The sequence below is a fragment of the Theropithecus gelada genome, chromosome 6, assembly GCF_003255815.1.
Source record: "Theropithecus gelada isolate Dixy chromosome 6, Tgel_1.0, whole genome shotgun sequence".
Taxonomy (NCBI): Eukaryota; Metazoa; Chordata; class Mammalia; order Primates; family Cercopithecidae; genus Theropithecus; species Theropithecus gelada.
Window position 1 is genome coordinate 166,051,747 of NC_037673.1, and position 14,181 is coordinate 166,065,927.

The 14,181-nt window shown below is 43.2% G+C and overlaps 2 protein-coding genes across 3 annotated transcripts in view; one reads left to right on the plus strand and one right to left on the minus strand.

The window, feature by feature from the left end:
• Positions 1-14,181, plus strand: part of DOCK2 (dedicator of cytokinesis 2) — a 435,458-nt gene that overhangs the window by 206,500 nt on the left and 214,777 nt on the right. The gene's annotated exons all lie outside the window — the stretch shown is intronic.
• The window catches only part of INSYN2B (inhibitory synaptic factor family member 2B), a 118,953-nt gene continuing 112,587 nt past the window's right edge, over positions 7,816-14,181 (minus strand). For both annotated transcript variants that reach the window (XM_025388693.1, XM_025388692.1), the window contains exon 4: positions 7,816-10,348. In XM_025388693.1, coding sequence (XP_025244478.1) covers positions 10,162-10,348 — 187 coding nt within the window. In that variant the 3' untranslated portion in view covers positions 7,816-10,161. The remainder of the gene's footprint in view (positions 10,349-14,181) is intronic.

A 14,181-nucleotide genomic window follows, 5' to 3' on the forward strand; every position in this document is an offset into this window, starting at 1 on the left:
TATAGAGAGAGGGTTGCAGGAATGAAGTAGCAGCAATGACAACATTGACAACAACAGTAATAACAATAAAGTCATCAAGGAAACTGAAGTTCAAGGAGAGGAAAGAAATATGGCCCCTCACCAGAGGGCCTTGATCTCTCAGAGCTCAGAACATGTTCTAAGGCTCACATTATGTTAGTATCTTCTGCTTAAAGGACACATGACTTGCACATTTCTGGAGTTTTACTTTTAAAAAAATCATTTCACTTTCCTTTTATAATCAGGAAAAATAACTTTAACACTATTTCTTTGAAAATAGGAATTAATGAGACAGTCAAACTTACTGAAACTTTTTTTTTGAAACAGAGTCTCACTGTGTTGCCCAGGCTGGAGTGCAGTGGCATGATCTCAGTTCACTGTAACCTCCGCCTCCCAGGTTCAAGGGATCCTCATGCCTCATCTTCCCTAGTAAGTGGGATTACAGGTGCCCACCACCACACCCTACTAATTTTTGTATTTTAGTAGAGACAGGGTTTCACCATGTTGGCCAGGCTGGTCTTGAACTCCTGATCTCAAGTAATCTGCCTGCGTCAGCCTCCCAAGTTCTGGGATTCACCACACCCAGCCCTGTAACATTTTCATATATATAATTTCACTTTTCTTCTGAAGAGTCTGTAAAGACAGAGAGGCACAGGGTTTCATTTTAAAGATAGAGGTGATGTGTGGAAGTGAAGATATTGTTCAAAATTATGCAGAAAGTCAAGGGCAGAAGTCAGGACCCCCAGCCTGTCCTGGTCTGTCTCTCTTCCCCTGGACTGCTTTTCCTTGAAATGTCTCCATTGTCATATATTCTCCCAATTCATTCAACAAACATATACAAAACATTTACAGCATCTCAGGCAATTCGAGAAGCCCTTGGAGAGTCCCAGAGATGGAAATGACAATTGTGTCCCCCCAGGAATTTTCTTTCTGGTGGAGATGAGCATGAGAGATTGACAAAAGAAATGTCAATATAGCATGAAAAGTGGCAGCCTGCACAACATGCTCTGGGTACTCGGAGGATGCAGTGACTAATTCCATGGCAGCAACGGGGGATGATCAGAAAAAGTTACAGAGAGGAGGTGACATTTAAATTGCAACTTGCTGTCTGGCATCGGAGTTAAGAGCCCAGGCTCCCAAGCTTGGCAGACCCTCAGAGAACTCCAGCCTTCACCACCTCCTACCTGTGTACTCTGACAGATTACTTATCTCCCCCTAAGCCTCCATTTATTCTTCGGGAAAATGGGGGTAATCATAAACTACCTTGTGGTAAGTTTTTTGAAGAATAAATGAGATAATGCAGGCAAAGCCTTTAGTAATAGCTCATTGTAAATTCAAGAAACTAAAGCTTTTATTATCACTATCAGTAGTAATAATGCTAATCTCCTTTTCTTTCCTCTAAATTAAAACTATTTTCTGTGGTAGATAGGTAATGGAATGGTGTCCCTTGTAGGGAAAACAACATTTGCAAAGTCACTGATATGTAACAGCTTCTTACTTTTTGGAAAGTGGCAAGGAGATGGGGTTGGGGGAAGTAGACCAGTAGGAAGTTAGGTTATAAGCACTAGGTTGGCGTTAGATTATAAGGAGACTTATTTGTAGGGGAAGGAATTTTGATGCTCTAGGATGGTAGTGGGATGCAACTAGAGATATAAAAACCAGGGAATGACATTGCTAGATGTGTGTCTTAGAGAGAGGCCCCAGGCAGCTGTAAGGGGGTAGAAAATGGTGAGAGAACATAGATGTTGAAGAACAGTGCAGGGGTCTACGTGGAAGAGACAAGGGATCCCGATCGTGAAGTCTTTCAATTAAACTAAATGACACTTCCTGGATTTGGACATTACAAGATGAGGAAAGCTGCTCCTACTCTCAGGGAGTTTAACATATAGTGGGAAAAGGGGAAGATAATGAGAAAGAGCCACAAGAGAATACGTATTGGTCTGTTTTCACACTGCTATAAAGACATACCCAAGACTGGGTAATTTATAAAGAAAAGAGGTTTAATTTACTCATAGTTCCATGTGACTGGAGGGAGGCCTCAGGAAACTTACAATCATGGCAGAAGGCGAAGGAAAAGCAAGGACCTTCTTCACATGACAGCAGGAGAGAGAGAGCAGTGAGGAGCGAAGGGGGAAGAGCCCCTTATAAAACCATCAGATCTCATGAGATCTCTCTCGCTATCACGAGAACAGCCTGGGGGAAACTGGCCCCATGATCCAATCACCTATCACCAGGTCTCTCCGTCAAAATCTGGGGAATTACAACTCAAGATAAGGTTTGGGTGGGGACACAAAGCCTAACCATATCAGAATACAAGAACAGCATTTGGATGGGTTCAAAAGGAGGCAATGGGACATCCAGGTGGGGTGAATCAGAAAAGGACACCTGCTTATTGTCAGAAGCTGCCCACCAGCCCTTGAGCTATTTGGTACTAGGCTGGTGTCTGCACTGCATTTTCCGCTCAGTATCCTTGGCACCTTGCATGGCAGAGATAAGGGGCTTGATGACTGTTTACTGAAAAAAGCGATTCCAGACTGAGGTTCATCTGAGATTTTTGGAGCCAAGGGGTGCATATTAGTGGAGATGAGGTAGAGTTTCAATCCTTGAAACGCACTCCAGGTCAGCAGCCTGAGTTGATGACTGCTGATGTTTTGTGTTGTTTTGATTTTGTTCCCTTTGATCCCTGACTCTCAACTACCGAAGGTATATGGTTTTTTATTTTAAAACAAAAAAGCACACCAAAGACAATGACACCAGCAAGTAACTTCTCATCACCTCCATCACCCATCTGTGATTTCTGTTTGTGGAAATGAATTTCATCGGGCTTGGTGTGCTCAGTGGAAAAACTGTGAATCACTCTCAAGTTCAGCAATTAACATGACTCAGCCCTTGGTTCATGAGCAAGAAGGCTTTTCTGTCAGCATAACCAGGGTATCATAGCACCGTGTCTGCTACCTGGGAAACCAAGATGAAGCGCCGAGTAGAGGTCACCATGTTTAACTTATGATTTAAGAAATAAAGGTTTTTGTCAGGAGCAAACATACAGGTTTCATTTGAGTAAAATCTAATATAGTATATTACGGATTCTAAGAATTTGTGAAAGCCATTTATGATAATAAAACTCTTATTTGCTTCCAAGCAAATCATCCTTTGGTGTGATTTTCCTGCCTTTTCACTTTAGTTCTGCTTTGAGCCAAGGCAAAATGCTTTGCCCAAAATGTTCCTTTAGTTAGACCTTGTCTCTTTTAAATTGCATTTTCTCTGGAATGGACTAGGTCACATGTAATAAATTCTGGCATTTTAATAGAAACATTACAGGGAAAATAGTTAACAATCTGCTTTAATTTCAAAAGTCATTTACTCTTTGATATGATAAAGCAGTATCTAGGTAAAATGTGCAGAATGCATTGGGATTTAATTATGATGACAATTTATTCTGAAACAATGTTAAACTGGACCATCAATATTCAGGACAAAGATCTTGGCAGGAGGAAGGGTACTGGGAGCAAACATTAGTGTCTTTTTATTCCTGGGTCCTGAATGCCGTGTAGACCTCAGGAGAGTTAGAAGCCTTGGGCACATTACCAGTGGCAGATCCTAATTTCTGTAAAGATCTGAGACTAGGGCATGATGGTGAGAAGGTGGAAAAATTGCTGTTTCTGTTCCTCAGGGACTTAAGTTTCTCTTTGGGGAAGACTGGTTATTTGATCTGAGAACAAAACTAAAAAAAAAAAAAAGCACACATACATAAACCAAAACCACAATAATAGGTCATTTAATTCTAGGAATTAAATAATCCATCAATCATTTTGGGAGTATACTATGAAATAACTTGAATGCAGATATGTATAGATTTATACCATATATCATTCGGGACTGTGCCCACTATGGTACCATCCTAATACGAGTACTGAAGGACCAGGGATAAACTGGGGATTAATTTTTAGTGTATCCCCACTGAATCCAGTGTACTCATTAATTTATTTCTGCAACGAGTATTTAAACCCCATTATGGTACATGATGGAGATACAAAGGCAAGCAAGAATAAGCAAGATTCCTTCCTTAGGGAGACTACAGTCTAGATAGATACCTTGATCAAAGAATGACACAGATATATGTACAAGGACAACTGTGCCAAGGATTTCAATGGTAAGGTCCCTTGTGCCAGCAAATGTTTAAGAGGGGTATTTGGCATGGTCTGGGCTGAGTTAGTGGTAGTCATGGGAGGCATGACCTGGGAAACTCCAACAGAGCTGCAGGCTGGGCAGGGAGGGTGGTGTAGGTGGGGAGTATTGCAAGCAGGAGCAATGGGAGCCTTTAGGGACTGAAGGCATGGTGGGTCCAAGAAAGCCAAGAAGGCTGGCTGAGACTGGAGGACAAACACCAGAAGGGCCTGTGGTGGGAGCGTACAGGAGAAGCAGGGCAGGATGTGCAGGGCTTCGGACCACAGCAGCAGACCTGGTCTTACTTCCTAAGTATATGGGGAAGCCACTGAACACTAAGTCAGAGTGTAACATTATTCCCATCCAAATTTTGCAATGATTGCTTTGGTTGCTATGTGGAGAAGATACTTGAGAAGTGAGAGAGGGGCTGGGAGCGGTATCGTGCACCTGTAATCCCAGCACTTTGGGAGGTTGAGGCGGGAGGATTACTTGAGCCAGGAGTTTGAGACCAGCTTGGACAACATAGCAAGACTCAGTCTTTACAGAAAATAATTGTTTTTAAAAAACATAAGGGAGTTGTGGTGGTAAGCACCTGTAATCCCAGTTACTGGGGAGGCTGAGGTAAAAGGATTGCTTGAGCCTGGGAGTCTGAGGCTGCAGTGAGCTAGGATAGTGCCACTGCACTTCAGTCTGGGTGACAGAGTGAGACCTTGCTTCAAAATATATTAAAAGAAATAAGTGTAAGAGAAGATATTGCATGTGGGGAGACCTATTGGTGAGGTTCCTGCAGAGGCCAGTTGAGAAATGATGTGGGTTTAGAACAGGATGCCCACAGTGGAGAGGCACGCCGACCTGAGAACTTGGCTTAGTTTGGTAATGAGAGGACCAAACTGTGTGTATTGCCAACGGATGCATCCCTGCTCTTTATGGGCTGAGAGTTCTGTAGGAGGCAGAGAGAAATTAGACATTTGCAAAACCTCAGGAGTAGGGGTGGTATGATATGGTCCATAGAAATTTAGGCTGTAAATTGGTGAAAAGAAGATGGGGAGGAAGTTGAGGTGAAGGTACTAAAAAATGGGATTATGTTCATTAAAGCAGTCAAACGTGGTTTGCGCCGAATGCCGACAGTGTTGGATTAGGATTTGTCCCCCGCACTTTTTCTTGCAAGCAATGCTTGATGGGCGTAGTGATCATAAAACATCTTTGTTTCTTGGCATTTATAAAAAGAAATACATTTTTAGCATACAGCAAGTTGCCTTGAGCAGCTTAAAATGAGAGCCTTTTCAAGTGAAGGTTATATTGAGGATTCAGCTCAGCTAATGAAGGTAAGAACGGGTTTCAAGTCTAGCCTCATGCTTCCTGGAATGGCCCCGGCCCCTCACACATTCCACCCACCAACCACATTGCTCCCAACACCTACTTCCCCACAGGATTGCTATAAGCCCTTGGTCAAATCATTTAGCCTTCCTTAATTGACTCATGCTTAAAATGGAAGGGACATGGCTCTTAAAGTCTCTTTCACCTCTAGGATATTTGATTCCACACAACAAGAATCTTTCATTCCCAGAGTGCTTTGCTGTATTTTATGTGCCCATATGCTCTTTTGAATCATGGACGACTTTATTACTTAACATTACTTAACATTCATTGTCATGGTTTCTGGTGGATCCTTCTTTTTTTTTTTTTTTGAGACAGACTCTTGCTCTGTCACCTAGGTTGGAGTGCAGTGGCATGATCACAGCTCACTCCAGGCCTCCCCGTCTTGGTTTAGCTATCCTCCTGCCTCAGCCTCCTGAGTGATGGGGACCAGAGGTGCAAGCCACCACCCTTGGCTAATTTTTTAATTGCTTTAGAGATGGGGTCTCACTACGTTGCCCAGGTTGGTCTCAAACTCCTGAGCTCAAGCAGTCCTCCCACCTTGGCTTCCCAAAGTGTTGGTATTACAGGTGTGAGCCATCATGCCCACAGGAAGTGTTCTTCCCTTGTCCCAAGAAAAACCTGTTTCTGAAAACCACTGCAGCTTCATGGAGTTACTTTCCTTTCTGTCTCCCAATTGACTTCAATCCACAAATGACTGAATATGCATTTATTGAGGGCCTGGCCCGATGTGTACCCTACATTGTGCTCTTGGCTGTCACTCAGTTCATTGTCAAGGCACTCTTGGGAGGCAGGGGGTATATCAGAGGAATCAGAGGCTCACAGAGGCTAAGTAACTTGCTCAAGGTTATGCAGCAAAAAGAAGGTAGCACAACGCTGTCAAACTCGAGATTTCTGATTCTATGTCCAGGGTTTGTGTTTGTTGTTATTTCTCTAAATTGGGGTTTCCCAGAATGGGAGACTCACTCTCCAGGTGTAAACCCAAGCTGGTTTTAAATGGTTCGTGGAGAAGGCAGGAAAAAGAATACTGAATCACATGACAGGAAAGTTGTTTTCTTTTCAGTTCTCTCAAACATCCTGATTAGTCAAGTAGAAAATGGGCTTGCTGTGAATGCGGCTTTAGTATGTGTTGAATATTTGCTAATATCCCCTCTTAACAGAGAGCTGGTCTCAGGCTTAGCAGCCTCAATAGCAACAAGGTTTAGCAAGAATTTAATAAGATATATTTTTATTTCATCTTCTATTTTTGGAACATGATATTGTTTTTCTTTACATTGGTGATATAAATTTGACTTTTAAGGAAAAAAATTAAAGGGGAAATAATTAAAGAAAAGTACTGAATAAATTAGAGTTCAGGTGTCTGAGCATAATGATACAGGTCATGCATGTGCATCCCTGGGAATGAGGCTGGGAGCAGCTCTCCATTGATTCATGCTGCCTCCCTCGCTCACAGGATACACGGGGCTTCATGTGATCATCATGACACTAAGTTCTGAATCTGCTCTTTATTTATTTCCCTTAGAAATATATAGAAGCAATTATAACGAAAGCCATACTTGCCCTTAGGACCACTGAGGTGTGCTTCTTAAGCATACATTTTGTAACCGAAATCAACCCAAGCTAGTAATGGAGTCTTAAAACCTAGAAAAAATATGTAAGTTTATTGCAAAAGATAATATCCCATTTAAAACAGTTTAGAAATTTACAAAACCTTACATCAGTACATCGTCTTTAAGAAGGTACTCTATAGATGAGCTGGTATTAAGTTCCAAGGATAGTGAGTACGCATTTATGCATTGTTTTTTAAACTACAGAGAAAGCAGCTACATAAACTCCTGCAATTTAAGTTGATGTATTGGTCTTTTTCCTTTCAATTTTATAAAAGTAATTTTTGCTAAATTAATACCTCTCCAGATAACCAGATCACCTCAAGTACAGCATTTCTGTAGAATATCATGGTAGATGTTACATAATATTTTACAAAGAAGCAGTGATTTTCACATGAACAAGTGAGTATGCAGTTTTGGCATATGTGTGTATGGTGTTTTAAACATAGAGACGATCATTTTTGTTCATCAGGAAAATGTTTATGGAATCCTGTTTCCTCATAATGATTTTAAGTATCAATTTTTCAGAAGATAACTCCTTCCCAGTTCCAGCTCAGTGGCCCAAGCAATGTGGTGTTGTGCTTTAGTGTAGAATCAGTATAGCCTTGTTTGGCTGTATTTCTAGAAATGTCAACATTTCCTCTCTCTCTCTTTTTTTTTTTTTTTTTTTTTGTTGTTGTTTGTTGGGGAAGTGCACAAAATGTCAACATTTTCTAGTCCCAGTTTTATTTAATTCCGTTAAGGGTTCATGTGAGGGCCCCAACTGGAAACATATCTATGACCGCATGAGCTTATTAATTTTGTGTGAGGTACCTCAAACATCTCTTTATCTTGCCAGGCTAACTTTGGCCAGTAATCCAGCTCAGCTCTGAGTCACTCAGCTCACGTAATGCGGAACGTGCTAAGAGTTTATAAAGTAGGAAAGCATATGTTCTTATCTCTATTCAAGAATGGACAAACAGGCCCTGGAAATTTAAGCCATTTGCCAAAGGCTAGTGGGATAGACTGCTTGGTTGCCTGGGTCTCTTAATTCTAGGAACGGGGTTTTTACATTCTAGCATGATGCCCGAGAATGTAAATTCATATGAAATTAGTGTAAGCAAAGCAAATTAAGATGGAAGCTCTACTACAAGATAAAATTACATAAGAGATCCCAAATGATTTCACTTTATTGGATTATCCTCTATTCTGTTCTTTTCCATTGCTGGGGCCAACTGAGAGTCGATTGTATGGATACAGGAAAAAAAAAAATCTGTGGCTTTTAGATAGTGGTAGCATATCTTACTGAAATGTGGCTTCTTAAGTATGACAAGTGTATTTATCTTAATTCTAACATGACGTTATATATTCCGGTCTCATTCTGTGGGCTTAAACATTACACTAGAAACAGAACAAGAACATCTTGAATGACATTCCAAGACTTAAATAGTGCAAGCTGATATTCCTTGCCAAATTTCCCTTTCATTCTCACTGAAATAGCTTTGTGCACTGCATTGCTATGACAGGGGAAGGTGAAACCATCAGAGTGGTTTGCTCAATTAGGCTCCATTTACAGTGGGGTAGGTACATCCCACAAACACACAGGACGCTGTGCTCTACAAAGATTCTAGTTTAGACACTGGATCTTCAGCCAAGGGGATTACAAAATACCTTCTTCGTTTAATGTATGTTTAGTTTCAGGATCCCTTTCTAGCAATGTCAATCTAACCACATGCTGATGGAGAATTTAATTCAACCAGAAGGTATCTGAGCCTTTCCATCCTACCCCTCATCCCCAAGAGTATGTGGCAATTACTTAATTATATTACTTTAGTCGTTTGTTCAGCCATGCAAACTTGACTGGGTCCACATGTATGCAGGTCTTGTCAAAAGAATGAGCCAAACCTTGAAGAACTCAGACTTTGGGATAGAAAGGTATTTAAAACTAAAATAGAAAAAACTATATCCTCATCCCCAGTCCCGCTACTTTTTCAATCAGGTGACCATTGCCTGGTCACCAGGAAGGGAGTCTGTGTTGATTAATATATGTTTGAACCTATCTACATGGCTGTTTCTGGGATGAAGGGATGAGAAACAATGTTGTGTTTTATCTTAGCCATATCTATGTTACTCATAAGATGTAACTGATGGACAGGTTCCTGGATCTCATGATTTTAAATGTTGCAGTTAAGTTAACTATGGAATCTTAAAGTTCACACCGAAAACAGACTCCACCCAATTGCCAGGTGGTCTCAGGCCCCAGGCAGAGAAGAAGCATGATGGTTTAGGGTGGGCCCTGGAACAGCTACAACTGCTGAAATCCTCTTTGAATTACAATTGTCCAGCACACACACCAACAAGTTTATACCCTGGGGTGGCCTGACTCTGCCACAGGCAGAAAGGTGCATGCACCATGAGATGACAGAGCCTTAATTTGGGATCAAGGGGATCAATTAGAAAGGAAAACAACCCAACATACCAGGGTGAACCTGCATTTTATGCCCTGCCCACTTCTCTTGTGCTTATTATGCTGATATCTTAGAAAACTGCCAGTTTATCTCATTTTTTCTATGGTACCTGCGTATAACCTATAACATCCCTCTATCTTCCGGCTCTGCACAACACTATTTTTTTCTTTTGGGTTGATGAACCCAGGATGGAAAGGAAGTGCTTAGCATCATGGAGGTGTTGGAAGGTATAGTGTGGGGTTTTGCTCGTGGTGGGAATCTGGACTTGCAACTCAGCTTGAGTTCTGGCTGAATGTGACGGGGAACTTGGCAAGTGGTCACCCTAGTGTCCGTGAAGCCCTCAGCAAGCAGTGGCACGCACTCAGGTAAGGATGGCCGTCAGGTGTCCAGCAGCGGCTACATCAGCTCCAAGGTTCTTCTGTTCCACAGACCAAAGGGCTCACAGCCCAGGGCCTTTGCAAAGAAGTGGGGCAGACCTTAAGTGCAGTGGATTTCCCATCTCAGGGAAGTATGTGGAGATGGGGGGCTGGGGGATGGTCCCAACCAGCTCAGATCCACCAGAAGCATTTCTTTTTCACCTTCTTGGTTTTCCGCCTTAAGTCCTGCTTTTCCGGGGCTGGGGGTTCTGCTGGGGACTTTGGTGGGGGCGATGCCTCCTCGACTGGCTCTGCTTCCTCCAGACTCTGCAAAACTTCATGGAACCTGCCTTCCTGCTGCCGAAAATCATACTCTACACTGAAAAACACAGAGAGGAAGGAAGGAAAGTAAATTCGAATCAGCACAGACTGATTTAGCATCACTCAGCCCCAACTAACATGGAAGAACAAGAGCTTTGGGATCAAATCCTAGATCCTTAGGTACCTACTGGCTGTTTGACCTTGGGAAAGTGATACCACCTCTCTGAACCTCTAGTTCTTCATTGATTGAATTGGCACCTGTAACGCCTTCCTCACAGGGATGTTATTGAGGGTCAGTGAGACCTGATGGCAAGTGTTCTGTAAATATTGGCTCCAGTCTCTCTCTTAATCATTAATGGGTTTTCTTTGCATGTGTTATGCATGAAAACTTTAATAAAACCATTATTAAAAAATTGAGATAATGCAGAGGAACAGATAAGAAAACTGACTGCTCAGTTTCATCGTCTGTAAAATGGAGGTAATATGAGCACCTATCTCAAAGGCTTTCTTTGGAATTAATGTGTGTAAACTGAGATCATATAAATGAAGTGCTCAGAGTAGGCCTGGTGTGCGCTAAGTCCTCCGTATGTGTTAGCTTCTGTTACCGCTATCATCGTCATCATTAACATAATTTCTACCAATACATTATACCTTGCTCTTTGAATTGCATCTCAACTTAAAGATGTGTCTTGGAGAGCTTTACATGTAAGACTGCCTTGTAGTATTCCTCAATATGATGTATTTAAATATTCCTCTACTGATGGATGGACGTTCCCATGCTCTTTTTCGTTGTTGCTGTTGTTGTTGGCTATTTTACTTGTGTGTTTTGGTGTCATTAACATACAGACTCCATTGTCCTGTGCTGATTATCACAAACATCGAGGAGGTGAAAATGAATTTGTCGCAGACCCGGGGTCCTTGAGGTCAGGGGACATGGGTGTTGAGCAGAAGCCTGGCCTGTGGGGAGTGGGTGCTGATGCTGTCTGTGACCTCTGCGTGTCTGGGAGTCAGGCCAGCAGGACTCAGAGGCTGAGCCTGCTTCCTCACTCTGGCTAACCCTCCCCAGAACCCAGAGAGCCGGGGCAGGAAAAACAAATCCTCTTAGACATCCCTGTGGGCTGAGCACAGGTTCCCTCTGTCCTTGATTGTCCACTTTCCTCCATGAGGAGGATTTACTTACAGAGGAATTTTCAGCGCCAAGATGCTTATAAGAAAGCTCTTAAGCTTTTCGATGTGTTTGTTACCTGGTTTCATACCAGGGGTCTCAGAAGGCCCGAGGATGAGGAGCCAGTGTGGGAGTGTGGAAAGTGGAGGAAACGTGGTTATGAAAACAGTGCATTGTCCTTGTGTAGCCAGGAGGAAAATGAAATGTTGCATCTGGTAGACCAAAGACCCCATGTTGGTTTACGATGTGGCATGACTGGCCAATGACTTTATACCCAGCAAGGGCTGAAAAACAGCTGTCATTAAAGGGACATCTGCCCTTGTTACCTATCCCCAGGGCCGGGAACCCAAGTTTGTGCTGCTGCAAACGCATGTTGCCGTTGCCATGCATGACGGATGAAGCCCCAAAGGATGCCTTGTCCCTGAGCATTCTGAGATGGAATCTGAGATGGAAGAGGCAGGGCTGAAGAGTCAGAGGGTGAGGGGGCCCGTTTTTTGTTTTTCTTGGAGGCGGAGCTTTTTTTGAGACGGAGTCTCGCTCTGTCGCCCAGGCTGGAGTGCAGTGGCCGGATCTCAGCTCACTGCAAGCTCCGCCTCCCGGGTTCACGCCATTCTCCGGCCTCAGCCTCCGGAGTAGCTGGGACTACAGGCGCCCGCCACCTCGCCCGGCTAGTTTTTTTTTTGTATTTCTTAGTAGAGACGGGGTTTCACCGTGTTAGCCAGGATGGTCTCGATCTCCTGACCTCGTGATCCACCCGTCTCGGCCTCCCAAAGTGCTGGGATTACAGGCTTGAGCCACCGCGCCCGGCCGAGGGGGCCCGTTTTATAGCCAGACTGACGGGGTATTGGTTCTTAGGGAGCACTAGGAAAGGGTATCTGATTGTTTTGTTTCTGTATTTTTCATCTAGACTTTCTTCTCCTCCACTTACATCCCTTCTCTTTCTGTTCTCGCTTGCCTTCTCTATGGGAACATAATCCTGGCTGGATGACCTATAGGCCGTTATTATGTTAAATTAGAATTATGTATTATGGATGAAACATAGGCTATGTTTTTTAAAGCAAAGCTCTACAGTTTCACTGTGAGATCTTGGAGAAGTCATTTCCCACTTCCAGGTTGTTGTGTCCTCATCTGCAAAATGAGTAGTGCCTACGCAAAGGATCTCAGTGAAGCTTAAATGCTATGTGCATATACAACATGCAGCACAGAGTAGGCACCAAGTATTCAGCCAGTCACTCGACAAACATTTATTGAGCATATTCTTTGTGGCAGGCCCTGTTCTGGCTCCTGAGGAAGGAATGGTAGACAGACAATCTCCCTAGCCTCCTGGCACTGCCAATCCAGTGACTCTGTGTCCTCAGTGCTGGCATCAGTAGCTGTTAGAGACCTTCTCGCCAAAGCCCAGAATTTGCCAGGCCAGTGGGCAGAAGCATCTGCAGACTCACATACTGACTCTTTATTTCAGGCGTCTCTATTTCAGGAAAAACTCTCAAACCATGTTTTTCCTCTGCTCTCACACAACAATCATCAACACAGAAGAAGCCTTCTATGACCAAAGGCGTGGGAGTTTCTCTCCACTACCAAGCAGTGGCCACCAGTTGGTGTCTTCCAATTCAGTTCCAGCACTATCTACCGAGAGATAGCATCAGATTCCACAGACTGGGGGCTCACTCCCACAAGACTTCCCCCTTGTTCCCCCCACTTACAAGTCCGGGCCCTTGGAACTCCTGACCAACTAGCTTCAAGTTGGGGTTCCCAAAACCCCTTCTTTGGGTTTGATTAATTTGCTGGAGTGGCTCACAGAACTCAGGGAAATACTCACTTACGTTTACTGGTGTATCGTAAAGGATATTGCAAAGGATACAGACGAAGGGATGCGTGGGGCAAAGTGTGGGGGCTTCAGCCCCCCTGTGTAGCACTCCTTCCTCCGGGGTATGGGCAGAACCCACTCTGGAATCAGTCTCTTGATCCACAATCAGATTAGAGTCCTGCCTTAGGCAGGTGACAGGAAGACAGGAGAAGGTCAGAGAGAGACTCTGCTTCCTGAGGCCTAACTCACCCAACATGATAACAAAAGATTGTAACAAGGGCTATGGGAGTTATAAGCCAGGAACCATGGGTGAAAACCTATCTGTCTGTCTGTCTGTCTATCTATCTATCTATCTATCTATCTATCTATCTATCTATCTATCATCTATCTAATCTATCATCTATCATCTATGTATCTATCTATCATTATCTATCTATTATCTATCATCTATCATTATCTATCTATCATCTGTCATTGTCTGTCTGTCTGTCTATCTATCTATCTATCTATCTATCTATCTATCTATCTATCTATCTATCCATCTCTAGCATCTATTTGTCTCTATCTATTCATTCCCCCACACAGATAGGTCACACACATACACACATATATAATCATAACATCACAGTCTCCTATTTCCAGGAGGCATCACCTGGTACTGCACCCCTGTTTGTCTGGGGTAGGGTAGAGTGGGTTTCTGTCTGTACCACCTGAACCTCATTCATCCTAGTGGAAACTGAAGGAGATGGATTGAGAGCCTAGGCAACCCCTGCATTTCAGCAAGGAAGGACTTTAAAATGGTGAGTTGCAAGCTCTGATTCTCACCCCTGTAGCACTGGGAACACACATAGTTCACAGATAGGGAGCATCTATATTCACAATGCTCCTAGCTCCTGAAATAGCCCTGCCCTCCCTACTG